Source organism: Hemiscyllium ocellatum, chromosome 49, assembly GCF_020745735.1.
Source record: "Hemiscyllium ocellatum isolate sHemOce1 chromosome 49, sHemOce1.pat.X.cur, whole genome shotgun sequence".
Classification (NCBI taxonomy): domain Eukaryota; kingdom Metazoa; phylum Chordata; class Chondrichthyes; order Orectolobiformes; family Hemiscylliidae; genus Hemiscyllium; species Hemiscyllium ocellatum.
The window spans coordinates 9,959,109-9,986,786 of record NC_083449.1 but is presented as its reverse complement, the minus strand read 5'-3'; the positions used below and the strand labels follow the sequence as shown (position 1 = coordinate 9,986,786).

The 27,678-nt window shown below is 44.0% G+C and overlaps 2 protein-coding genes across 6 annotated transcripts; both read left to right on the top strand.

Annotated features, from left to right (window-relative positions):
* Positions 1 to 1,063: 1,063 nt before the first annotated feature.
* LOC132837149 (histone H2A-like) lies at positions 1,064 to 27,227 on the top strand. 5 transcript variants are annotated; one of them, XM_060856851.1, is made up of 5 exons: positions 6,769 to 6,805; positions 7,528 to 7,609; positions 14,729 to 14,804; positions 22,753 to 22,873; positions 26,101 to 27,227. In XM_060856851.1, exon 5 carries the CDS (start codon positions 26,356 to 26,358, stop codon positions 26,743 to 26,745), a length of 390 nt encoding a protein of 129 aa, XP_060712834.1. In that variant the 5' UTR covers positions 6,769 to 6,805; positions 7,528 to 7,609; positions 14,729 to 14,804; positions 22,753 to 22,873; positions 26,101 to 26,355; the 3' UTR covers positions 26,746 to 27,227. The 5 variants fall into 5 exon arrangements, with proteins under 5 accessions (XP_060712839.1, XP_060712834.1, XP_060712835.1 ...); XM_060856852.1 differs by having other exon boundaries at positions 6,800 to 6,950; XM_060856853.1 differs by having other exon boundaries at positions 6,800 to 6,950; positions 14,703 to 14,804.
* Positions 25,090 to 25,544, top strand: LOC132837082 (histone H2B 7-like). Its single transcript, XM_060856756.1, has one exon. The coding sequence runs from the start codon at positions 25,090 to 25,092 to the stop codon at positions 25,468 to 25,470; it is 381 nt and encodes a 126-aa protein (XP_060712739.1). The 3' UTR covers positions 25,471 to 25,544.
* Positions 27,228 to 27,678: the final 451 nt, after the last annotated feature.

Genomic DNA, 27,678 nt, shown 5'->3' with positions numbered 1-27,678 from the left:
TTCAGATTAGTATGACAGGGCGGCGCAACATCGAGGGCCGAAGGGCCTGTACTACGCTATAATGTTCTATGTTTGTATGTTATAAATGTTATGTAAAGCAATGAGTGACAATTGACCCGGTCCGCGCCTTATTCTCTGTTGTATGTATTCTCATGTATATCCAGTAGTCCCAGCCTGGTGAGAGAGATCATGTTAAACGCCACTGAGTCATTTTTCAGCTGCTTGTACGTGTCCGTGTTACTCTTTGTTATTCGATCAGTTCAGGAGTTACAAGCCCCGATGGGGCACGAACCTTGAGTTTCACCCCCGGAAAACAAAGTGCCCCCAGTACCAGCCGGCAAGCAAAGTAAATAGTTTCCCTCTGAGTGCGATTTTACTTTGTTTACTTTTCACTTCTAAATCTCCGCACGGGTATTGTTCAGATGCAAAATTCACCGAAATAAAACTAGAACAGCTGCAGAAGTGGCAGAGTAAATGTGGAGGTTTTTTTTCGATCTGTGGTCGTGTGCAAAAGGGAGAGTAACTTTAAAATAGTCTCTAACGATCGTGTTCACTGTTAATGCACTAACTAGGGAGAACGTAATCATGTTTTATCAGTATATCGGGGTGCTGTTGAAATGTGAAATAAATGATTAGTTGCAGAGTGTAGGGTTTGGCGCCTTTTTTGTTTAATGTTCAGAAGATTCCATTCAGGATCAAAAATGGGCAGATTCCAGGAGGCGAGGGAAAGGGTACACTTTTAACATAGAAGTAAATTAGATCGAGTATTCGTGCATTCTTCAATGTTTAAACTCTCTACTTTTCGGTACATATTGGCGGGCTTTTCAAATTGTAAAAAAGCGGTTGATGATTTGGCGCCGGTACTTTCCGCCCTCCTCCCTGTGCCCTCTCCGGATTGGGGAATGAGGCAGATATCTGATTGGGAATTGAAACAACATTAGGCGGGGCTGAACAATGGGACCAATCAGAAGCGGCCGCCCCACCATTCCTCCCGAAGGTATAAGAGGCCGCAATGTGGGCGGAGTGTAATATTCTCTGTGAAAGTGTTTGCCAGATTGTGACCATGTCTGGAAGAGGAAAGGGCGGTGGGAAAGCTCGCGCCAAGGCGAAGTCTCGGTCGTCCCGGGCTGGCCTGCAGTTCCCGGTGGGCCGTGTTCACAGGCTCCTGAGAAAGGGCAACTATGCTGAGCGTGTGGGTGCCGGAGCGCCGGTCTATCTGGCTGCGGTGCTGGAGTATCTGACGGCTGAAATCCTGGAGCTGGCCGGTAACGCGGCCCGGGACAACAAGAAGACCCGCATCATCCCCAGGCACCTGCAGCTGGCCGTGCGCAACGACGAGGAGCTCAACAAGCTGCTGGGAGGGGTGACCATCGCTCAGGGCGGGGTGCTGCCTAATATCCAGGCCGTGCTGTTGCCCAAGAAAACCTCCGCTGCTGGATCTGCTAAAAAATGAAGAGATCATTCTGGAATCTGACAACCCAAAGGCTCTTTTAAGAGCCACTCACAGCATCTGTGAAAGGAGCTGTAATCTCTTTCGGGTTGAATTACTTTTCTTTTAATGTGTAGAGCTCTGGCCGTTGTACCTGACATCACTAAATTTCTATTTCCTTATTGGATGCTGTTACTGTTCTGTGGGAGCAGAGGAAGATTATATCATAGAGTAGGATTGTAAGTGTCTGGAACTACATTATTTCTCATTGCACCGTCACGGCCTGAGTGATCTTTATGTTTGATCAATGTTCTATGAGCTGAAAGTGTTGCTGGAAAAGCGCAGCAGGTCATGCAGCATCCAAGGAGCAGGAGAATCGACGTTTCGGGCATGAGCCCTTGTTCTATCACCCATCAACATCTTAGGCTCCAGAGAACAGAAGTCCCAACCTATTATAATGGAATCTTCCATTCCCATCAACATCCTAGTAAATCTTTCCCGAACCCTTTCCAGCTCAATAGTATACTTTTGATAACAGGGTGACCAGAACTTGATACGGTAATCCAGAAGAGGACTGCTCAACATCCTATGCAACCTCAACACGACCTTTCAGCTCCTGTACTCAAAGGTCTGAGCAATGAAGGCAAGCATGCTAGATGTTTTCCTCACCACATTGTCTGCATGTGAAGCAAACTTCAAAAATATGCAGCTGGCCAACTAGGTCTCTATGTTCAACAGCACTACCCAAGGCCCTAGTTGTAATTGTATAAGGCCTACCCTTCTTTGTTTTGTAAATATGCAATGTCTCCGTAACTCCATCTGCCATACCTCACGCCATTGACTGATTTAATCCAGATTTGTTTCTAATCTGAGATAGCCTTCACTGTCCACTATACCACCAATTTTGATGACATCCGCAAAATTACTAACCATGCCTCCTGTATTTTCAACTAAATCATTTACAGAAAAAACAAACAAAAGTGGACCCAGCACCGATTGGGGTGGAACATCATTGGTAACTTGCATCCAGTCTAATAAGCAACTGTCCATCTCCTCTCCATCTCCTGCTGTTATGCCAATTTTATGTTCAATTGGCACGCTCCATCTGAATCTGATGTAATCTAACCTTGCAATTTATGCTACCATGCAGGAACTTGTAAAAGGCTTTACCACACTTCAAGTCAATAATGTTTACCAATGTGCCCTCAATCTTCTTGGATACTCCCTCAACAATCTCAATCAACTTTGGGAAATATTTCCTTCTACAAAGCAATCCTGACAATTCATAATTATTCCTTGCCCTCTCCTCCCACTCCTCCCCAAACTGTACATTTGAATCCTATCTTTCAGAATCACCTCCAACAATGCACCCATCAGGTCAGACTCACAGGTCTATACTTCCCAGGCTTCTCCTTACATCCCATCTTAAAATAATGGCAAAATATTACCCAATATCCAATCATCCAGCACCACACCATAGTTACAGATGATACAAATATTTCTGCAATGGGCACCACAATATCCTCCTTAACTTCCCAAAACGTCCTGGGATACACTAGATCAGGTATCTGAGATTATCCAACTTTGTTTTCAAAGACCTCCAGCATTTCTTCTTCTGTAATGTGAACTCTTTTCATCAATATTCATTTTACTGTGTTTGCCTGCTTCCCAGTAAAAACTGATGTGAAATTTCATTTTCTGCCTCTCACATCTTCTGAAATTCAAACTGAACTGCAGAGGTGAATTGGATCTGCTGGTAACAAAATGGCCCATTTTGCTCCCACAAAATGGCTGACAAATGTCTACCCTTAGTACATTGATATTAATGGCTGTGAATAATCTATTTTGACCAGGACAAATGAGGGTACTTCTGAAAACTTACTAACTTTCACACACAGCCATAAATGTTTTGGTTCCATGTATCTTTGCTGGAAGTCTTTAAAACAGAACTAAGACTAACTAACCAGAACAGAAAGCATTCTTTCAAATCTTATAGCAACTAGTTAAAACTAAATGTCTTTGGTATTTTAACACATAATTAGGACAATGGGAAATATGAGAGGAAAAACAGAATTTCATAAAGAAAGCACATGAGATACAATGAATAACAGAATTCAAACTGACTCACAGATAAAGCCAGCCTAAGAGGTCTGAAGCAATTAACTTTGGAATGTGAATGAGGAGGATACATAGAAAGATGGCAAGGATGAGTGATTATAGTGTCTGTTCAATGCCAGAGGTCATGGGAAGTTGAGGCCTGTTAAAGGAACGCCTGTCATTGATTCGGTGTCTTATAGGATTGGATTTACGAAGTATGAGGGAGGATCAAAGTGATCGGGTTGTATGCGATCGTTAGCAGCAAATTTATAAAATACTGCTTTATGCTATAAACTCAGAGTGTGCCATGATCTCCCTTTCAGGGCTGGTCTCTGGAGAGGATCCTTTGTCCCTGCTTTAACTGGGTCTTGCATGAATAAACCTCCACTTGCCTGCCTTCTGCCTGTCTGTTGAGTTTGCATTCCCTTTCGGGGGGGGGGGGGAGGCTCTGACAACAACAACAACTACTACCTCTTTGATCTTTGATCCCTCATTGTTAACTTGCTTTGAATGATCTTGTAGAATCTCATTGAATTATGCTTAACCTTATCTGCCAAGACTATCTGGTATCCCCCTCTTTGATTTCCTAATCTCCCTTTCAAGAATGCCCTTACTATTTGTATAATGTTCAAGAGATGCTTTTTACCCCAGTTGTCTATGTCTATGTTTATGATTTATTTGTACTTGCAAATAAAGCATTGACTTTGCTGCTCCTCTGATGTTGTGCTTTTCCAGTTTCATTTTTATCAACTCTGACTGTCCTTACTAAAACCTTATATTTATCCACATTACATTGCTTTTGCTCATTGACTTCTCCTCAACACAGTCATAATGCATTTTCTTTCACAGCTCACCATCCGACCTAGTTTTATGTCATCTGTCAATCTGGAAATATTACATTTAGTTTCCTCTTCTAAACCATTGTGACTATATTGTAGAGTAGGATTCTAATCATGATTCTTGCCACGACCCCTAGTCATTGCCTGCCATCGAAAAAATGATCCATTTATTCCCTCTACATGTTTTCTTTCAGCCAACCAGTTTTTTAAAATCTATCTCAACACCATGTTCTTTATTTTGTTTTATGTGAGATTTTTTCAAAAGAAACATCCAAATGATGCCATCTGCGTATCATCTCTACTCCAGCAGAATTGCCAAGCTGAGAACATAGAAAATTATGACACAGGAACAGGCATTTCGAATCCATGCTGACTTTGTTTGGTCCCAATCTTTTTTTCCCACATTTTTTTTCCTGCAGGCTGAGTGGCCTATAATTCCCAGATTAACTCTAACTTGCTTTTCAAATAGATTGGTCACATTAGCTAGCTCACAATCTGTGGAAAATATTGCAATGTCTACGGAATCTTGGAACATGACCATTCTCTATTTCTGTAACCACAATGTTAAGTACTCTGGGATGTGGATGACCAGGCCCTGCTGTTTCCCAGCTTCAATCTTATCCATAGACCCAACACAATTTTCCAAACAATACTGATTTGTTTCAGTTTTTCCCTCTCTCTGAACTCTGTGTTCCCCAACATTCCTGGTGCATCATTTGTGTCGTTCTTTGTGATCAGTGAAAAACGGTTACATATATGAATAGATGGCCATTTTTGCTCCCTAATGTGGACTGCCTTTTTTTGATCGTAAGAGACCTATCTTTGTGGTCACCAACCCATGTTTTTTTTTTCCATTTCACCTTTACACATTTATCAGTACTTTGACAGTTATTTCTTTTTCAAAATATCTGCAAACTTACTCCAGTCCTCATTTTCTCTTTCTAAAGCAATGCCCTTTATCTCATCGTTTGCTGAATTCTAAATTGTGGCAAAAATGAGGATTGCAGATGTTGAAGATCAGAGGTAAGATTAGAGTGGTGCTGGAAAAGCGCAGCAGGTCAGGCAGCATCCGAGGAGCAGGAAAATCGACGTTTCTGGCAAAAGCCTTTCATCAGGAATGAGGCTGGGAGCCTCCAGGGTGGAGAGATAAATGGGAGCAGGATGGTGCTGGGGAGAAGGTAGTTAAGAGTTTAATAGATGGATGGACATGGGGATGAAGGTGATGGGTCAGAGAGGTGGGTGGAGTGGATAGATGTGAAGGGAGATTGGCAGGTAGGACAGGTCATGATGATGCTGCTGAGCTGGCAGGTTAGAGCTGGTGTAAGGTGAGGGGAGGGGAAATATGGAAACTGGTGAAGTCCACAATGTTAATTCTAAGCTTACAATGAATCGTCTTGCAAAGATGCTACCTTGAAGAAGTTCTCCCCTTCTCTCTACAAAGATCTCAATGAGTTTCTCTCTCACTGCAACCCCCAGGTCATCTCCTCTGCCATGAATTCTAAATTGTTCCCAGGCTTCATGTTTGTCTGTTTATTTTCTTCCCAATTTGTATGCCTATTCTTGGGATGAAATATTATCTCACAGAACCCTAAAGTTTTGTTAAGTTTACAAAAGTAATAATTTGTAAATTGTAAAACTTTCCAAACTCAGGGTAATCTCCATCAGAAAAGTTAAATGCAGTTGATGTAGGGAGACATCACCTTGATAGAGGGCAAGTTTCTCTCTAAGCCACACACCATAATCACTTGAAAATATATCCCCTTTCCTTCACTCCACTTGATCAAGACCCTGGAATTCCCTGCTCATGGCATTGTGGGCAGCACATGGACAACAGGTGTTCCAGAAGGTGGTCACCACCGCCTGCTCAAAGGGGAATAAAGGCGAAGCTCAGCCAGCGACGTCCATGTCCCCAGAGTGAAGACCCAAAAACACCTGGGGTCTCTCGTTGTGGCATACAATACATCGCAAGGTTTCTGTCTGCAGCATACCTGACACTAACATCTGTTGTCCACTATACACTAAATCGAGAATCAGAGACGTTATTGCACACCACAGTTAACATAAGATCAGACGTGATGTTATCGAATGGGGGAGCACAGGGGATGGGCCGAGTGGCCGCCAGTTTCTCCGCTCCCTGATCAGATTGTGAGAGAGCCGGAGGGAGGAGTTATTAACATGACCCGGGAATGAACTCAATGTCCCAGCTTGAAATCTTCTCTGCCCTTTCCCCTACAGTCCCAGTTCCTTTGGTCAAACTGGGAGAAAATGGAATTGGGGAAAATAACCAATTGGTGTTTGTTTCTGGGAAGCATTGGGAAAGCAGCGCGAGCGCGCTACAGTCCCTTCCCCAAAGCTGACTGTTCCTGACCAGAGGAGCGCATGCGTGAGGACCTCCCCCCGCCCCCCCCACCCCGCACTGCCATTGAGCAGCATTTACTCAGTGAGTACAAGAGGTTTGTTTGAAACAGACCGCAATGGAGAGATCAGCGCCCAGGGAAGGGAGGGAACAGCAGGCTCCTTCCAGCAGCACATCGGGATGGGAGCCTGGGACACAGAGGGGGCTCCGAGACCGGGATTGATTCGGGGTGAGTTCAGGGAGAACCGGGGGCTGTTTGTAAGAGGCCGAGCGGAGCAGGAACTGGGCCCGGAACTTGGAGTGAGCGGGCTGGGGGGAAGAGAGAGGCCTTTCTCGGGCTGTGTGTGGGCCTGCTGAGGGAGGCAGAGCGGGAAGAAGCTGCTGTGGGACATTCTTGTGGTTCTTAATTCCCTAAACATTGATGGGAATTCATTGCTGGCTTCTGTTTCCCGCTGTTTGTTGCGAATAGACATTGAATTGTTGGGAAATAAAGGGCAGTGTACCTAAATGTGATAAAAGTGCCCATTGTTCTTCCTTCAGCAGTTAGTGTTTTTTTGGGGGAGTTGAATATTGAACTGTGTCATCAGTCTATATTTGGAGCTGTGCATATGTTGGTTAGTTTTCTTTCATCTGAGTAAATTGTTTCAGAATTTCGCAAACAGAAAAAGATTGGGAGGAAATCAGTGTTGCTTCGTAATCAGTCCTTGCTTTGTTTAAAAACAGAAGTATCATGATCATGACCTGAATGTTGTGTTGATCAGTTGATGTCTTTCTACTCAGAAATGATATCTCTTTTCTTCCTCCAGGCAAATGTTTGATGGACCAAGATGATGTAATATTTTCTCAGTACAAAGCCAAGTATGACCATTTGCTTCTACCAACCAGCAGGTATGTTACAGATGTCAGATTGGAGAACACCCTTTCCACAGAGTGGATTGAGTCAGACACACATTGAGCTCAATTTCCAGAAGTATCCATTCAATCCAAGAGTCAGACACAACTGATGAAATATTTTGTTAAAAATCTCTTTATACTCAATGCTCAAAAGCTCAGTTCCAATAAATTCCATTATGCGTAGCTAATTATCATTTGCAACATCACAAGAGGGATAGGTTGTATCCTCATATGAAATATACTTTCAGGAATTACATTAGTCCACATATAGTAAAGGCACTTTTAAAGTTCCAATCAAGGTGAACAAACAAGTCATGCTGTCACATTGTTACAACAGGAATAGATGAAGAAGATATTGAGTGCAGATGCAGAAGGCAACTTTGATATTTTCAGTAACTGAGAAAGTCAAAATTACATTTTTGATAAATCATTAGATTAGATTACTTACAGTGTGGAAACAGGCCCTTCGGCCCAACAACTCCACACCGACCTGCCGAAGCGCACCCACCCAGACCCATTCCCCTACACCTAACACTACGGGCAATTAGCATGGCCAATTCACCTAACCTGCACACTTTTTTGGACTGTGGGAGGAAACCGGAGCACCCAGAGGAAACCCACGGAGACACGGGGAGAATGTGCAAACTCCACACAGTCAATCGCCTGAGGCAGGAATTGAATCCTGGTCTCTGGCGCTGTGAGGCAGCAGTGCTAACCACTGTGCCACCGTGCTGCCCACCCGGAAAAGACACAACAATTAAACTATGTAAATTCCAAATGAATCTCTGGGCCAAAGCCTGATGTCGAGAGAGTGCTCATCACGTGTATACACACCCACAACCACCATCTCCATCTCACCCCCATATGTGTGCTTGCACAGGCGCACACACCATTCTATCTCTCACAGAGTTACTGACTGATTTACAATAGTTGCAAATTTGTATACCATCCTGAAATACAAATTACTACATCTAACAGTGATGAAGATCCATATACACCGCAACTAGCAGAAAACATTGCATCAAACTGCTTTCTACTCTCCGATCTCAAGTCAAAGAGATTGACATGACAGAATACATCTATTCAACTTATTAAATCTGCACTGATCAAAAACAGTCTATAACAACACAGTTGATTGAAAGGGATTAGAATTGTTAACTCAATGAGAATTCCATTTCCATAGATCTTTCATGGGAGCAGAGAAGTTGACATCCCCAACTGTGTCATAATGCCATTCTCCATTTCATCATTTTGTAGGAGTTTTATTTCAGTCCAGGAAAAAAGTTTTTCTTATTCTGTGTCTTTTTCAAAATTTGTTTCAAGAAATCTATGAAGAAGCCTGCATTCATCTTGACTATCTCTTCCTTAAACTACAAAAAAATCAAGGAATCAGGATATGGTTTTGTCAAGGAGTCAATGGGATCAGATCATTACTATTTAAAGCAGTGCAGAAGGAAAGAAAAAGCCAGAAATGATAGGTTTGTCAAGCTGCTTCTTTTATTTTAGCCACCAAGAGTTGTTTGTTCAGTAAATTGAATTTGACTGTTTAAATATTCTTCACCGAGAGTGGAAAATAAAATATCTTTTGTTTTCCCAGCCATACTAGAGACCAACACAAGAATACTGCTAATGGCTTGCACCAGATCCTGTCCAGATTGGTAAATAAAATAGAATTGGCCAATTCTCTTTTCTGCACAAGGAGCATTGTCTTCAGTCAGCTGCAATGCAGTTGAAATGTTCATTTAGTTGAACATTGATTTGGTTAAGACTGATCATTAATTCATTGGTTAAAATATGTCACAATCCAAAATTGATAGCATCCTGAAAACCAGACCTTGATATCCCCAGTGTTCCTGCACTATAGGAATTACAAAAGTCTATTGCTTTTCTCCCCTTGATTCTGAAGAAAAGCACAGAAACATGTTCCCCTGTCCATGAATCCTATACGCTCTAATACTAAAGAATATAGGCTGTGGACATTATCCAACTACATGTACAAGGGCAAATATTAGCAGATATAGAAACTCATCCACTTTCACTGACGGGAGCTGACTCCAGTGGAAATGGATACAACCTCATTTGTGTCAAATAGCAGAAGTTTAAACAATTTTAAAAACTGACATGTTTCAATTTAGACGACACTGAACCACTGTGAAATACAATAACCAAGAATAAGCACTATACTGGTATCAAGTATCAGAAACTGATCGATTGAATTCAGTTCTCATTCTTGGCCTGGTGCGGATGCAAACACACTTTATCCACACACACATTCAAAGGGAAAAAAGAATGAAATTTAGGCCCAGGTATTTCCAAATATAGACAGTTATAAATTGACTCACCAAACCATTAATCGCTTCAGTTAGTGTTAGATGTTACATCTTACAGTGTCCAGCAGCAACTGATAAAGACTCCTGCATACGCAAAATGAAAAAAAGTCTGAAAACAATGACATTCAGATTCATGGCAAAAGGTAAACATTGAACCAACATTAATCCCTCAAACATAAAGTGTTAGTGAATATTGATTGATTTTATCCAACACTCAGACCAAACAAATACAACTCAACGTGTAAAACGAATGAAATTCACTCATTCCACCTGATGCTGTTGCATACAAAACCAACCTGGCACTACAGTTATTCAATGGCAGAATACAGCAGAACTAATCTCACATTAGCATTTACCTTGAGATACTGGCCGTGAGTAGATGAAGTTCAGACACCCAACAGTTAGTGGAAATTAGTATGGAGAACAGATGAACAACAGAATGTCCCAGTACAGACATAATGGACTGAATGGCTGTTTCAATTCTGTGACTCTGTCATAAATCTCAAAATGCAGAAGAGTTTAAGGTCCATTAAAAACTACTATCACAGAATGAATCTCAGTCACAGAGGATTATTTTTCCTAAATTCATTCATGGGATGAGGGCATCACTGGCTAGGCCAGTATTTATTGCCCATGCCTAACTGCTCAGGGGGTAGTTATGAGTCAACCACATTGCTGAGGGTCTGGAGACACAAGGATGGCAGTTTCCTTACAGGACATTAGTGAACCAGATGGGTTTTCCTGACAATCAACCATAGATTCCTGGTGATGATTGGACTCTTAGAATATTATTGGCTGCCAGAGAATTAAGCAACTTTCATGCATAAAAGAATTGAAAGTAGTTGGCACTGATTGAGTACTTGACTCTCACAGTCACACAGCAGAAACTGACAAGTTTAGATCAATTCCAAAACACCCATGTGGACACAACAGAAACTGACAGGTGTAGATTGATAGCTGCTCTCACATATTCACTCTGCAGAAACTGAAAGGGAGAGAATGATCCATAAATACAAACACACACACACTCACATACACAACTAAACTAACACATTCACTTAGCAAACATTGGCAGCTACAGTCTGGTTAATACATTTACACATTTATAAATAAGATGCTGACAGATGCATCTTCATAACTCTATGCTGAGATACCCAGAGCAGAATATAACAGGGACAGATTGCTCAATCAGTGCACATGGCAGGACATCTCAGAGGAAGACTGATAACTACATTGTCATTATCAAAACTTATTGGAACAGATTAATAACACACCCTGTTTCAAATCGCCTACATTGACATGCACGGTTTGATAAATGACACTCCTGTTTACAGCACAGAAACTGACAGATAGAAATTAATAACAAAAATTGCTAGAAAATCCACAGGTTTTGCAGCATTGGTGGAGGGAAATCAGACTTAACATTTGAGGTCTAGTGACCCATCCTCAGAATTGATTGTGTGCATTTTCCTAGCTACCATTTGGTCTTCTCTATGCTGGGGAAACTGAGTGTAGATTGGGTGTCCACTGCGCAGAACACCTACATTCTGTCCAGAACAAAATGTCCCTGAGCTTCTAGTTGCATGCCACTTCAACACACCACCCTGTACCCTGGCCAACAACTGTCTCAAACTCACTAACAGTCTCTATTAATAGCTATTACCATCCTTGTCTGACTGTGATCCACTAGTTTATCTGTTCAACTGTTCTTCCGTCTCTTTGGATTCTATATCCATCCACCATTTACTCCCTTACCCTTCAACACACCCTATCTTCTGCAGAAAATCTAATATTTTCCTGGCTACCATTCCTTCACAGGAAGAGTTACTGGACTGGAAATTACAACTCTAATTTCTGTCCACAGACTCTGTCTGACCTGCTGAGATTTTCCAGCAATTTGTTTTAGTTTCTGATTTCCAGCATCTGCAGTTCTTTTGGTTTTCATTGAGATTAATAACTACACTTTCATACTCACAGAGCAGAAACTACCAGGGAAAATTGATAACCACATTCACATGTTCACAAAAGAAAATCTGTTGTGCAAGTATTGATAAATGCACTCACATTTACATTACAGAGCCTGACCGGGAAGGGTTCTCAACTAAGCAAAACATTAATGAAGCAAAAATTGACAGGGACTGTTAAAAAGTAAATTCTCAAATTCACGTAGCAGAACCTGGCAGACTTAGATTGACAATTACCCAAACACATCAGTATTGAGTACAGTTGTTGGGAGGTTACTTTGTAGCTGTACATGATATTGGTTAGGCCACTGTTGGAATATTGCATGCGATTCTGGTCTCCTTCCTGTAGGAATGATATTGTGAATCTTGAAAGGGTTCAGAAAATATTTACAAGGATGTTGCCAGGTTTGGAGGGTTTGAGTTATTGGGAGAGATTGAATAGGCTAGGACTATTTTCCCTGGAGCATCAGAGGCTGAGGGGTGACGTTATAGAGGTTTATAAAATCATGATGGGCATGGATCGGATAAATACACAAAGTCTTTTCCCTGGGGTGGGGGAGTCCAGAACAAGAGGGCATAGGGTAAGGATGAGAGGGAAAAAAATCTAGAAGGGGCACGTTTTCATGCAGAGGGTGGTATTTGTATGGAATGACCTGCCAGGAGGAAGTGGTGGAGGCTAGTACAATTGCAGCATTTAAAAGGCATCGAGATGGGTATATGAAAAGGAAATATTTGGAGGGATATGGGCTGGGTGCTGCCAGGTGGGACTAGATTGGGTTGGGATATCTAGTTGGCATGGACAAGTTGGACCGAAGGGTCTGTTTCAGTGCTGTACATCTCTATGACGTTCACCAAGCAGATTTCCTCAGATGGCTAAGGGAATTCAGCATGTCCATAAAGACTCTTGCAAACTCTTATAGATGCACCACAGAAAGCATCCTATTTGGATGGGTCACAGCGTAGTATGGCTTCTGTTCTGCCCAAGACCACAAGAAACTACAGAGAGGTGCGACTCAGCCCAGTCCATCACTGAAAGCAGCCTTCCATCCAAAGGCTCCAATTCCAACTCCCCCATCTCGGAAAAGCAACCAGCAACATGAAAGACAAATCCGACCCCAGTTAAACGCTCCTCCACCCTGGTCTGTCAGGTAGAAAATACAGAAGTTCGAATACACCATCCAACAGATTCAACAACTGCTTATCCGCTACCATTAGACTTTTGAATGGACCTCTAAATTTTGATGCTATTCTCTGTCAGCACCTTCTCTGCAGCTTTAACACTGTATTCTGTTCTATTACCTTGATGGACTTTGGATGAGATGATCTGAAATGTGCCCAAAACAATACTTTTCAATTTATCTTAGGACATGTGATAACAATGATCAAATTAAATGAATAACTGCAGTCTTATGTTCGTATAGTAGAATCTGAGGGGTACAGGCTGATAACTACAGTCACACAAACGGACAGGAAAAGATGAATACATACACTCAAAACATGGTAATTACAGAGCTTGACAGGGTAATATTGATAGCTAAATTCTCACATTCACAAAGCAGAAGCTGATAGCAACAGATGAAAACTCAGCTCACACATTCACATAGCAGGGATAGATTGACAATTACATAAACATATTCACCAAGCAGAAACTGACAGCTGCAGATTGATAACTTTATTTATGTATTCACGCAGCAGAGTCTGAAAGGTACAGATTGAGTTACATTCACTTTGACAAAGAAGAAATTGACAGAGAATGATAACTGTACTCCCACATTCACATCGCTGAAACTGACCACTACATTTAATTAATACACTAATATTCATAGCAGTATCTGATGGATACTGATCAGTAACTGTATTCACATATTGACAGGAAATAAACCGACAGGGACAGGTTGGTATTGACTCTCTCAAATTGACGTGGTGGAAGCAGTTTGACAAAGACACTCTCTGGTGTCAAATAGCAAAACCTGACAGGTACAGGTGATAATCACATTCATACATTGGTATAGCTAAAGCAGACAAATAGAGATCAATATCTACATTCACACAGAAAAAACTGAAATTTGATGACTGCACTTAATATGCATACAGCAGAAACTGACAAGTGGATACTGATAATGACACTCACGTTCTCATAGCTGAAACTGACAGGTTCAGGTTGATAACTACACAAACAGATACACAGTAGAAACTGTTCAGGACATATTGGTATGTAAACTCACACATTCGCAGGGCAGAAACTGATAGGTACATATTGATGACTAAACTCTCATCAGTGAAACACATAGGGACTGATTTTATTTGTATAAAATGCACTAACAACCTGTACCTATAAGTTTATTCTATGTGGATATATGAATGTAGTTATTGATCTGTCCCTGTCAGTCTCTGCATTGTCAAAATGTAAATATATTTACCAGAGTGTGACAAGGACAGATTGATAACTACATTCACTCACACATTTGCACGGCCTATACTGACAGGTACAGGTTAACAGCCGTACTCCCACATTCACCTTGCAGGAACTGACAGGTATGGATTGATAAGGAAACAGATCCAGATACACACTTGTATTGGGTAGCCCCATTGTGGAGGTGTTGGTTTGTATCTGGTTCTCAGTGAATTGGTACAGATATTTTTATTACAATCACCAGACAAAGAGCAGCTCAGGCCAAGAATAGAATCAGACCTGTAGTTCTATTGGACTTGCTGGTTTGAAAGAAAAACATCCTAATGATTATTAAATGAATGATGCATTTTGATACTGTCAAACTTAATGTTGATTTACAGGAGATATCTCATCTGTCTTCCTCCAGACAAATACTTGAAGGACCAAGATACATTCCCTCGGGGCAAAGCCAAGTGTGACCAGTTCCGTCTAACAAACAGCAAGTAAGTTACCATTGTCAGACTAAAGAACGTCGTTTCAACAGTCACAGAGCAGTTTGAATTAGATTAAGCTCAATTTCCAGAAGGAACGTTTCAAACAAAGAGTTAAATACCATCAAGGAATTACAATGTTTTATCTCTCTCCATTCTCCATGCACATCACCCCATTTCCAATAAATCTTATTATTCACACCCACATAGTCATAGGTTTATACAGCACTGAAACAGACACTTCAGCTGGACTCATCCATGCCAACCAGATATCCTGAACTAATCCAGTCTCATTTGCCAGCACATGGCTCATATCCCTCTCAACCCTTCTGGGGTTCTTGTATCCATCCAGGTGCCTTTTAAATGGTGTAATTGTACCAATGTCCACCAATTTCTCTACAGACTTCTATACCAAGGTCCCTTTGTTCCTCAGTACTCCCTAGGGACTTACTCTTCATTGTGTAATTCTTTCCCCTGTTAGACCTCCTAAAATGCATTATCTCACACTTATCCGGAATATCAGAGCCATTGTTCTGCCGGCGGTACTCACACTGTAGCCTGAGACCATCCCCCTCACTGTCAACAGGGCTGTCAATTTTCATGTTGAAGAAGAAGGAAGAGTACAGCACAGTCACATGCCCTTTGCCCTCCAAGCCTGCACCAACACATTTTGCACTAAAATCTCATCTATATATATATATATATATATATAGTAATTGTACCTTCTACATTCACATCCAAGTCGTTAACGGACATAACAAACAGCAAGTGTCCCAGCACTGAGCCCTGTGGGACACCGCTGGTCACAGGCTTCCAATCACAAACACAACCCATCACCATCACACTTTGCATCCTGTCTGCAAGCTTATTTCAGATCCAGTTTGCTTAAGACTCCAAGAGCCAGTCTTAGACCAGTCTTTTATATGCGACTTTGTCAAAGGCTTTCGGGGTGGACTGTACCTCCCAGAATAGAGTGGCCTATATCTGTTAACACAAGCTGATAAGTGGAAAGTAGAATTAAAAGCAGGACGTGAGAGACAATGGCAGAAACTAAGCACATCAACCTGTTCACAAACAGTAAGACATGATGATACCATTGAACAAGCCACGCAGAGGACAGTAAAAAGGACCCATCCTGTTCCCATTCGAAACAGTTCTGACCAGCAGACCTAAGGTTTGATGAACGAGTAACTCCAGCCACATTAAATGAAAGGGAATTGTGCCAGTAAATGAACAGGCACCAGATGTTAGATACAGCCCATTAATCCCCTAAAACAACTGAGGGGCAACAGCTAAAGTTATCTTATACTACTCAGTTTTGTAACTGTGTGACTTTACGCATTTTAACTAACTTTTTACAAAAGAAATTAAAATTACAAATTTATAACAATAATGCAAAATGCAAAATATACTATATATAAGGACTTTGGGGCATGTAAGAGGAACAATAGAATTTGATTAAAATTAAATACAATGAGTAACAGCATTCAGGGTGTCCCTCAAGATAAGCTAGACTGACAGAAACCTGAAGCAGTATAGCAAGTAACTCTGGAATGTGAACAAATAGGAGACATAGAAAGATCCCAAGGCCGAGTGATTACAGTATCTGCTAATCACCATGAGATCATGTGAACCTGGAGCTGTCCAATGGATGCCCATCATTGATGAGGTGTCTCATAGGATAGGGTATGCAAAGTAAGAGGGAGGAGCATATTAATCACGTTGTATGTGATTATTCACAGAAAGTGTACAATAAATACTTTTTTTTATTATAAAATCAAAGTGTGCCATGGATCTGTCCACCGAGGCCAGTCTCAGGGGAAAATCCTTTGGCCCTCTCCCCTGCATTAACTGGTTTCTGCTTGAATAAACACCTACCACTTGCCTGAATCCTGCCTGCTTCCTGAGTCTTTTATCTCTGGTCGGGGGTTATGTTCCTACAGAAGCCTTACTGTAGTCCATGTAGCTGAAAATGTGTTGCTGGTTAAAGCGCAGCAGGTCAGGCAGCATCCAAGGAACAGGAAATTCGACGTTTCGGGCACAAGCCCTTCATCAGGAATGAGGCAAGTGTGTCCAGCAGGCTAAGATAAAAGGTAGGGAGGAGGGACTTGGGGGAGGGGTGATGGACATGTGATAGGTGGAAGGAGGTCAGGGTGAGGGTGATAGGCCGGAGTGGGGTGGGGGCGGAGAGGTCAGGAAGAAAATTGCAGGTTAGGAGGGTGGTGCTGAGTTAGAGGGAATCGACTGAGACAAAGTGGGGGGAGGGGAAATGTGGAAACTGGAGAAATCTGAGTTCATCCCTTGTGGTTGGAGGGTTCCCAGGCGGAAGATGAGGCGCTCTTCCTTCAATCGTCGTGTTGTTATGTTCTGGTGATGGAGGAGTCCAAGGACCTGCATGTCCTTGGTGGAGTGGGAGGGTGAGTTAAAGTGTTGAGCCACGGGGTGGTTGGTTTGGTTGGTCCGAGCGTCCCAGAGGTGTTCCCTGAAGCGTTCCGCAAGTAGGTGGCCCATCTCCCCAATATAGAGGAGGCCACATCGGGTGCAGCGGATCCAATAGATGATGTGTGTGGAGGTGCAGGTGAATTTGTGGTGGATGTGGAAGGATCCCTTGGGGCCTTGGAGAGAGGTAAGGGAGGAGGTGTGGGCGCAAGTTTTGCATTTCCTGCGGTTGCAGGGGAAGGTGCCAGGAGTGTAGGTTGGGTTGGTGGGGGGTGTGGACCTGACGAGGGAGTCACGAAGGGAGTGGTCTTTTTGGAATGCTGATAGGGGAGGGGAGGGAAATATATCCCTGGTGGTGGGGTCCGTTTGGAGGTGGCGGAAATGACGGCAGATGATACGCTGTATACGGAGGTTGGTGGGGTAGTAGGTGAGAACCAGTGGGGTTCTGTCCTGGTGGCGGTTGGAGGGGCGGGGCTCAAGGGCGGAGGAGCGGGAAGTGGAGGAGATGCGGTGGAGGGCATCGTCGATCACCTCTGGGGGGACTCTGCGGTCTTTGAAGAAGGAGGCTATCTGGGCTGTACGGTATTGCAACTGGTCCTCCTGGGAGCAGATGTGGCGAAGACGAAAGAATTGGGAATATGGATGGCGTTTTTACAGGGGGCAGGGTGGGAGAAGGTGCAGTCCAGGTAGCTGTGAGAGTCAGTCGGTTTATAGTAGATGTCTGTGTTGATTCGGTCGCCCGAGATAGAAATGGAAAGGTCTAGGAAGGGGAGGGAGGAGTCTGAGACAGTCCAGGTGAATTTGAGGTCGGGGTGGAAGGTGTTGGTAAAGTTGATGAACTGTTCAACCTCCTCGTGGGAGCACGAGGCAGCGCCGATACAGTCATCAATGTAGCAGAGGAAAAGGTGGGGGATGGTGCCAGTGTAGTTGCGGAAGACGGACTGTTCCACATATCCTACGAAGAGACAGGCATAGCTGGGGCCCATGCGGGTGCACATGGCAACTCCTTTAGTTTGGAGGAAGTGGGAGGATTGGAAAGAGAAGTTGTTCAGGGTGAGGACCAGTTCAGTCAGTGGAAGGAGGGTGTCAGTGGAAGGGTACTGGTTGGTGCGGCGGGAAAGGAAGAAGCGGAGGGCTTTGAGTCCTTCGTGATGGGGGATGGAGGTGTCCAGGGTCTGGATGTCCATCATGAAGATATGGGGACCGGGGAAGCGAAAATCATGGAGGAGGTGGAGGGCGTGGGTGGTGTCCCGAACGTAGGTGGTGAGTTCTTGGACTAAGGGGGACAGAACCGTGTCGAGGTACGCGGAGATGAGTTCAGTGGGGCAGGAGCAGGCTGAGACAACGGGTCGGCTGGGGCAGTCAGGTTTGTGGATTTTGGGCAGGAGGTAGAAACAGGTGGTGCGGGGTTGTGGGACTATGAAGTTGGAGGCGGTGGATGGGAGATCCCCTGAGGTGATGAGGTTATGGATGGTCTGGGAGATGATGTAGTCCATGTAAACTATATCAACTGCACTACTCCCATCAGTATATTTCATTGCCAGGACTGGAGGGTTTGAGTTATGGGGAGAGGCCAAATAGGCTGTTATCTTTTCCCCCTTTACTGTCTGAGGCTGACGTTTGACCTTGTTGAGGTTAATAAAATCACGAGTGACCTTAAGAGGGTGAATACACAAGGTCTTTTTTTCTAATGTTGGGGAGTCCAAAAAGTAGAGGGCATAGGTTTAAGTTGAGATTGAAAAAATTTGAAAAGCACTTGTGGGTTACTTTATCATTGCAGAGGGCGGTGCTTGTATGGAATGAACTACCAAAGGAAGTGGAGGTGGTGGGTACAATTACAACTTTATGTAGGCACCTTGATCAGTACATGAATAGGAAGAGTTTAGAGGGAGACAGACCAAATGCTGGCAAATGGGACTTGGTCAGATTAGGATCTCTGGTCAGCATGAACAACTTGGACCAAAGGACCTGTTTCTGTGCTGTACAACTGTATGACACTCTGAAGGTGAGACCTTGATATCACTCCTCCCAGTTAGATTCCGCACTATCAGAATTGGAAAAGTCCATTGCTTTTCCCACTTTGACTTTTAAGAACAGCACAGACTCGTTTCTGTGGCAATGTGTTACAGTTTTACTTGTCTGTGAATCCTATAGATACAAACAATTACAGAAAATAAGATCTTTCCCATTCACTTCAGGAAACATGAACTGAGAACTCTCCTGTCCCACTCTGCTAACTGGCTGTCCACTTTACAGCAAACATTTATACTGCTCAGTAACACAATACAGGAAGACTGAAGCAGGGTCAAGTGAGTGTGGGCATCCTCCCTGTGTCAGAACTGTTCCTTTCAAAAATCTTTTTTATATATAAAATCAGTGTGTCTACACAATGGAGAACAGCCTGCGTGGTCAACATAAAATTTTAGTTTCTAAGGTCTTCACTAGACAACGTGGCTCTACTCTGTGGCAGCCTGTCTCATCTGAGCAGAGTTTTGAAGGACCAGTCCCATTGAATAGCACAGACTGACAGGTAGATAGTAATTCCCAAGTATACAAGCCGTACAAGTGAATGAAAGAGCAGAGCAAATAGTTTCTGACTGTGCCAGGTGTTGTCATTATTCATGGAATGAAGGGTGTGAAGGAAACTGATTTCTGGATGCAACAAAGAATGAGATAGTGCCAATACACAGTGGGTATAGAATAACTTGCAAAGCACATAAATACTGTCAGGTTAGTAGGTCCACAGGGAAAAGTAGGAAAATCATGCTCACAAGCATCACATGGTTGGGAGAGCTAGCATTTCATTAATGAAGTTAAACAGGACAGGGTAAGAGTGAAATATGTCAGTCCCAGTGTACAAGTGAACTTCCAATCAAATTTAAATACATGGTATCACATTGGTCAAAAAGTAAACTCCACTTGTTTATTCAGAAATACTAAACCCCCTATTGCATGTTCACAATGTATTCCAGTTAAGTAGGGAAAGAAGTAAATAAACATTCAGATTAAGTATTCATCCAATTATCTCACCATGGTTTAGGCTTGCTGTCTGACTCTATGACTGTATGTAATTCATGTATCAATTCTGTTTGTCCAGACTGGAGGAATTAGATAGCAGGCCAAGTGTCAGATTGAAACAAATATTGCAGTTTAATTCATTTCCACAAATGAAAACAGAACACACCTCTTACAAAATGACTGAATAAATACTTTGTTCTCAAGTGGTCAAAAGGGAAATCAAATATTGACATGAAAAGGTACACACTCAGACAGATCCCCAGAACTTATTGGACACAGAAAAAGAAAGCTCTCAAGTGGTCTTGTTATAAACATGTGAACAATAATTTCAAAATACACATTCAGAATATGACTTGCAATCGTAAACCGTACCATAGAATAAAAGTTGTGGAAATTGTCCAAACTGCTCTATACTGTCAGAGACTGACAATGGTATAAAAAGGCTCACTTTTATTTACAGTACATAGAATTTCTCCAGTGCGATAGAGGTCATTTGGCCCATCCTCCAACAATTCTCCAAAGGGGATCTCACCCAGATGTACACCCCACCCAATCCCCATAACTCCATATTTACCATAGTTGACCCACTAATACTGCACGTCTTTGAATACTACCATGGCTAATCCAGCAACCCTGCACATGTTTGGACCATGCAGAAAAACAAGAGCACTCAGAGGAAACCCATGCAGACACGGACAGAACGTGCAAACAGCACACAGATAACAAAGCATGGTTGGAATTGAATCTGTTTCCCTGGCACCACTGTGCCACCATGCCATCCTGATATGGATGGCAATCAATGAAATCTTATTCGCGTTGAGCAACAGAGATTTGAAGTAAAAAGAGCTCCTGCAATTTCTGCAAGTGTCATGTTAAACAGAGACAAATATATATGTACATTCACTTATTCACAGAGCACAAACTGACAAGTAAAGATACTATCAGGTACAGATGCACTCATCCATTCATATAGTTAAAGCTGGTAGGGATAAACTGATGATTGCACAAACACATTCACATTGCAGAAACAGACAGGTACATTTTGATAATACACTCACATATTCCCAGAGAAAAATCGACAGGTATATATTGATAACTACAGTCTTACATTCACCTAGAACCTAATGAGGCAGATTGATAACTAACATTATGTTGACACAGCAAAAGCTGACAGATAGAGACTGATAATTGCACTCATATTCACACAGCAGAATCTGACAGGGGCAGATAGATAATTGGATCGTCATCTTCACATCACAGAAACTGACAGGGAGAGATAGATAACCAGACAGTCATATTCAAATTGGAGAGATTGATGGACAGATCAATAACTACACTTCCATACTCACAGATCAGAAACTGACAGGTACAGATGGATAGCTGAAAGTGAGGACTGCAGATGCTGGAGATTGTCAGGAGTGTGGTGCTGGGAAAGCACAGCAGGTCAGGCAGCATCCGAGGAGTAGAAGAATTGAGGTTTTGGCTCAAAGCCTTTCATCAGTACAGATGGATAACTAAACCATACATTCACATAGCAGAAATTGACAGGGAAAGATTGACAACCACACTCATGCATTCATGCTGCAGAAAGCAAAAGGTACATTTCAATACAGACCCCACATGTTCACTTGGCAGAAGATGGCAGGTAGATATTGATAACAATGTTCAAATTTTAACAATGCTGAAATTGAGATGGACAGATTGATAATTAAACAATCACATTCACAGAGCAAAAACTGTCATATTTACATAGCAGAAACCAACAGGTATGGGGTGGTAACTTCATTCAAGTGTGCATATCCGAGAGTCTTACTGGGAGAGAGTAATACCTTTACTCGCTTATTCAGAGAGTGGAAACCAACATGTACAGGCATACTTCAATCAAGTATGCACATCGCAGAAACAGACAGGGAGAGAGAGACAACTGTACTCACATATTCACGTAGCAGAATCTACAAGTTGCAGAATGATACATAAGTACATTGTAAGTATAAAATGGTTGGGCATATTCTCACTGGAGATCTCATCCCTGCTATTGGGGTGGCACTGTTGCCTCACAGCACTAGGGTCCCAGGTTCGATTCCAGCCTTTGGTGACTGTCTGTGTGCAGAAGCTTATATTCGTAGGGTATGGGAGTGGAGGGTAATGACTCCTACCTGAGTCTGTCCAAAGTGGTATCTGGTACATTCAAAACTGTAGGTACTACATGAAATACATTCTTATGTCAATGGAAGACACCTACAGAGTAAAACAAGTTACATTTCAGAAGGTTTGATTTCCAGTCCAGTAACATACTGACAAGTTAAAAACTGTGAAATAGGGTTTACAAAAATGCTTTACATCCCAGAAACAGATGGGCACAGATTGGTGTTGAAAGTGTGGTGCTGGAAAAGCACAGCAGGACAGGTTGGCGATGAGCTTTGACAAGATTTTGTAGTCTGTGTTTAACAGTGAGATCGGTCTCCAATTTCTAATTTTGTCCCTCTCCCCCTTCTGCTTGTAGATGAGGGTGATGATGCCTTTCCTCATGGATTCACTCATGGTACCTGCCCAAAGCATACTGACGTACACCTCCAGCAGGTCCCAGCCAATCAAATCCCAAAGAGCGGAATAGATCTCGACCGGTAAGCCGTCGCTTCCAGGAGTTTTATTCTTTTCAAAGGACTCGAGGGCCCTGGTCAGCTCATCCAGAGATAGTGGCTGATCCAGCCTCTCTCGTGTTCTCTCATCTAGGACCTCTATGATAGAGGACAGGAATGACTGGGAGGCCGTGCTGTCGGTTGGCTTCGCGTCATACAGGCTGGCATAGAAGGATTTGCTGATCCTCATGATGTCAGCCTGAGATGACATTACCGAGTCATCTTCTTCCTTCAGGCTGCTGAACACGGAGCTCCCTTTGTGCACCTTCTGGAAGAAGAAACGTGAGCACGTCTCGTCCTGCTCCACCAAGCAGACCCTGGACCGGAAGATTATCTTGGAGGCTTCTGAGGCAAAGAGCGAGGCTTGCTGGCCCTTTACCTCCTTGAGGTCCTCCGTGACATCTACCCCCAACGTCTGCAGCAGGAGCAGGTACTGCATACTTTTCTGGAGTTGGAACAGTTTTCCACACCTCTCTCTCACCTCCTGAACACCTTTGAGGATGAAGAACCTCTTGATGTTCCCTTTTACGGTTTCCCACCAGTCTGCTGGAGACTCAAAGAGGGGCTTCGAGGTTCTCCAAACTGCGTAATCCCTCTTGAGCTCCTCGATGTTTCCCGGGGTCAACAGCTTAGTGTCCAGTTTCCACGTTCCCTTGCCCGCCCGCTGCTTGTCCAGTAGGTGACAGTCGGCCAGTAGGAGGCAGTGGTCAGAGAACACCGGCTTGACGTCGGTGGTTCTGACCAAGAACGTTCGGGACACAAACAGGTCATCTATCCTTGAGCAGATAGACCGTCTGCCCGTGACCATGTGTATCTATGCTGCGCTCCATCTGCAGGGGTGCTGAAGATGTCGTGCAGCTTGGCATCTTTGACCGTTTCCATCAGGGCTCTGGACGTAGCGTCCAGTTTACTGTCCCCCCCGCCGGATTGTCCATCTGCATCAATGATGCAGTTGAAGTCTCCGGCCAGAATGACCGGCCTGGACGTAGTCAGCAACAGGGGAAGCTGTTGCAGGACGGCCAACCGTTCACTCTTATCCGCTGGGGCGTACACGTTGATTAGTCTTACGGGAGCGTTTCTGTATTTAACATCCGCGACGAGGAGGCGCCCGCCCACCATCTCCTTAACCTCGGAGATGGTGAAGTTGCCTCCCCGCAAAAGGATTCCCAGGCCTGAGGAGCGGTTATCGTTGCCCCCCGACCACACTGACGGCCCATGGGCCCACAAGCTTGACCACCTCCTATAACTGTTGAGGTGCAGTATCCCACACTCCTGCAGAAACAGGACATCGGCTTTGACACTGGCCAGGAAGGCCAGCGTTGAAACGCATCGCATAGCCAATTTGATGCTACACACATTGATGCTAGCAATTTTAAACCCCATTTTAACAGTTCATAGGTTTACCGGTGTCCATTTGCTGCTGGTCTTGCCCCTCTGGGGTAGCTGTATGCATCCCCGTGGTGGCGGCAAACTGTTGGACCTTCCCAGGGCTGAGGTAACTGTCCAGCTCCGCGCTGGGGCCATTACCCCACTCTGGTGTCTTCGTGTCGGGCCGATGGTCCGCACTGACCAGTTCTCCGTCTGACAGTAGGGCTGTCATAGGACCACTGCTCCCAGATACCTGGAGCTGTGGGCCGGTGGGACCTCCTGGTTCTCACCGGGTAGGGGGAGGCCTTTACCCGTCCCCTCAGAGGGATCGTCCTTTCCTTCCTGGGCGGTACTGCCCTTCTTTTTCCCCACGGCGCTCTGTCTCTTCCTCTGATGACGACCCTTCTTGCGCCCATCCTCACCATCGGAAGAGCTGCCTGCATCTTCGACTTGTAGGTATCGCTTCCCCCTTCGCTGGGTGGCTTTCGGGCCCCCGAGAGGTTTCCTCTTCCTGTTTTTGACTGTGATCCAGTGCGAGCCAATACCGCAGTCACTTTCTGTGTCACAGACACAAAACAAATCTCCCTCAGTCAGACTGACAGGAACAGAATCACTATCACACTTCATATTTCGTTGTAGTTCGTGGCAGATCCACATTGGATCCCACACTAACCAGTCAGAGAGACTCAATGGTGGGACATGATTGTGTGTAAAGTACCCAATCAGGAAACAGGCTTCCCCATCCCTCATTAGCATTGATGACGTCGTCAGTCTATAAAAAGGGAGGTTCGCGCCCACTTTCCTCTATTCAGTGTCTGAAAGTGAGCGACGCTATGGCTGATGAGAAGAAAACACAGCAAGCATCCAAGAAGGGCGCCAAGAAAATCATCAAGAAGGCGCCAGCGAAGGGCAATAAGAAGAGGAAGCGGACCAGGAAGGAAAGTTACTCCATCTACATCTACAAAGTGATGAAGCAGGTTCACCCCGACACCGGCATCTCCTCCAAGGCCATGAGCATCATGAACTCATTCGTTAACGATATTTTCGAGCGCATCGCGGGGGAGGCTTCCCGCCTGGCCCATTACAACAAGCGCAGCACCATCAGCTCCCGGGAGATCCAGACCGCCGTGCGGCTGCTGCTGCCCGGGGAGCTGGCCAAGCACGCCGTGTCGGAGGGCACAAAGGCGGTGACCAAGTACACCAGCTCCAAGTGAAGGACCGCATTGTACTGAAACAAACACATCCACAACTTAAAGGCTCTTATAAGAGCCACCCACCATTTCCCTGAGACAGCGGAACCATTTCTTCAAGAGTTTGTTATAGTTTGCATATGTATTTTAACTTAGAATTACATGTATTTGTGTTAATAAGTGCTTTGCAAATTATTCGAAAGTATAGTGGAGAGAGGTGAGTCAGACGACTGTGAGTCACTTTTCATCTTGCTTGTTCACCCCTGGCAGACAAATGCCCAATTCTTTCCGTCTCACGATTGATGCATTTTACCTTCTGACTTACTTTACATTTCGAAATGCAAAATAAAGCGCCCTGCTGTCGGTGAGAGACTTTCAGAGCGAACCGAGAGATCACCAACACAGCTGCTTCGTCAGCATATCGGGGTGGTATTAAAATGTGCAAAGAAAAGGCAGGTTGCAGACTTCAGTGTTTGTCCTGTTTTGTTTCAGCTTCTCAAGGTTTAGAAAATAACCCACACTCAAGATCAGAAATGGACAGATGCAGTTCGACAAATGAGGGAGAGTAAGACCGTGTGAAGTACATATTTGTAAACTAAAAGTACATCATGTATATTAATGTTTTTTGAACTTACTCTGTTTTTTGTACTTCAGGTTTCAGGGAAAACATATTCCTTTATTTGGAATTTGGCGGGCTTTTCAAATTGGAAAGAAAGCGGTAGATGAATTGGCGCCTGTCGTTGCCGCCCTCCTCCCCGGATTGGGGAATGAAGCAGATTTGATTCAGGATTGAAACAATATTAGGAGAGGCTGACCAATCAGATATGACCACCCCACCATTCCTCCCGAAGGTATAAGAGACCGCACTTTGGGCGGAGTTTAGTATTCTCTGTGAAGGTGATTGCGATCATGTCTGGAAGAGGAAAGGGCGGTGGGAAAGGTCGCGCCAAGGCGAAGTCTCGGTCGTCCCGGGCTGGCCTGCAGTTCCCGGTGGGCCGTGTTCACAGGCTCCTGAGAAAGGGTAACTATGCTGAGCGTGTGGGTGCCGGAGCGCCGGTGTATCTGGCTGCGGTGCTGGAGTATCTGACGGCTGAAATCCTGGAGCTGGCCGGCAACGCGGCCCGGGACAACAAGAAGACCCGCATCATCCCCAGGCACCTGCAGCTGGCCGTGCGCAACGACGAGGAGCTCAACAAGCTGCTGGGAGGGGTGACCATCGCTCAGGGCGGGGTGCTGCCTAATATCCAGGCCGTGCTGCTGCCCAAGAAATCCGCCGCTGCTGGATCTGCTAAAAAATGAAGAGACTATTCCTGAATCTGGCAACCCTTTTAAGAGCTCTTTTAAGAGCCACTCACGGCATCTGTGAAGGGAGCTGAAATCTCCGTTGGGTTGAATTACTTTCTTTTTAATGTGTAGAGCCCTGGCCGTTGTACCTGACAGCGCTAAACTTTTATTTCCTTTTTATTCGATACTGTTGCTGTCTGTGGGAGCAGAGGAAGATTATATCATAGAGTACGAGTGTAAAGAGTGTCTGGAACTACATTATTTCTCATTGCACGGTCCCTGCCTGAGTGATCTTATGTTTGATCAATGTTCTATGAGCTGAAAATGTGTTGCTGGGAAAGCGCAGCAGGTCAGGGAGCATTCAAGGAGCAGGAGAATCGACGTTTCGGACATGAGCCCTTGTTCTATGAGTTTAGAATAGTGTCACGGATGTTGCCGATCGGGTTTGGCTTCACATTTCCTTTAACTTCATCAATAAACTGAATTCTCCCACTGTCTCTGCAGCATTCACCTCTGCAATTTATTCTCTGCTCGGTTCATACCCACTCTTATTTTCGTTAGCCTCTGGCGAGAGGAATGCGGTAGTGAGATTGTATGAAGTTTAGTTTCGTAATCGAAAAACCAATCAATGTGTACATGCATTTTCCTCTGTATAACCTCCTGCTCTTATACGAGATGACGGGTATTTTCAAATTTGAAAATAAGCTGTTGATCTCTTGGCGCCATTTTTCCTTCCTGCCTCCACAAGCCATGTTATCGCAAAGGGAGTCAATGAGGAGATTTTTTTTCTCCAGAATATCTAACCCAGCGCCAAAATTTGAAGTGAAAATCACTCTTCTAATTACTATATTTTCGCAATCCCTGAATGAAGTTCTCATTAGTTGCAAATTAACCGCTGCTGCTTTCCGTTTTTGTTTTTAGTACTGTATTTCGATCGGAAGTTAGTTA

Excerpts from the sequence above, each read along its gene's own strand:
- LOC132837082 (XM_060856756.1), top strand. The coding sequence starts at position 25,090 with ATGGCTGATGAGAAGAAAACACAGCAAGCATCCAAGAAGGGCGCCAAG.
- LOC132837149 (XM_060856856.1), top strand. The coding sequence starts at position 1,064 with ATGTCTGGAAGAGGAAAGGGCGGTGGGAAAGCTCGCGCCAAGGCGAAG. Across the intron at positions 1,448-26,337 it reads CCGCTGCTGGATCTGCTAAA|GTGAAGGTGATTGCGATCAT; the intron begins AAATGAAGAGAT and ends TTAGTATTCTCT.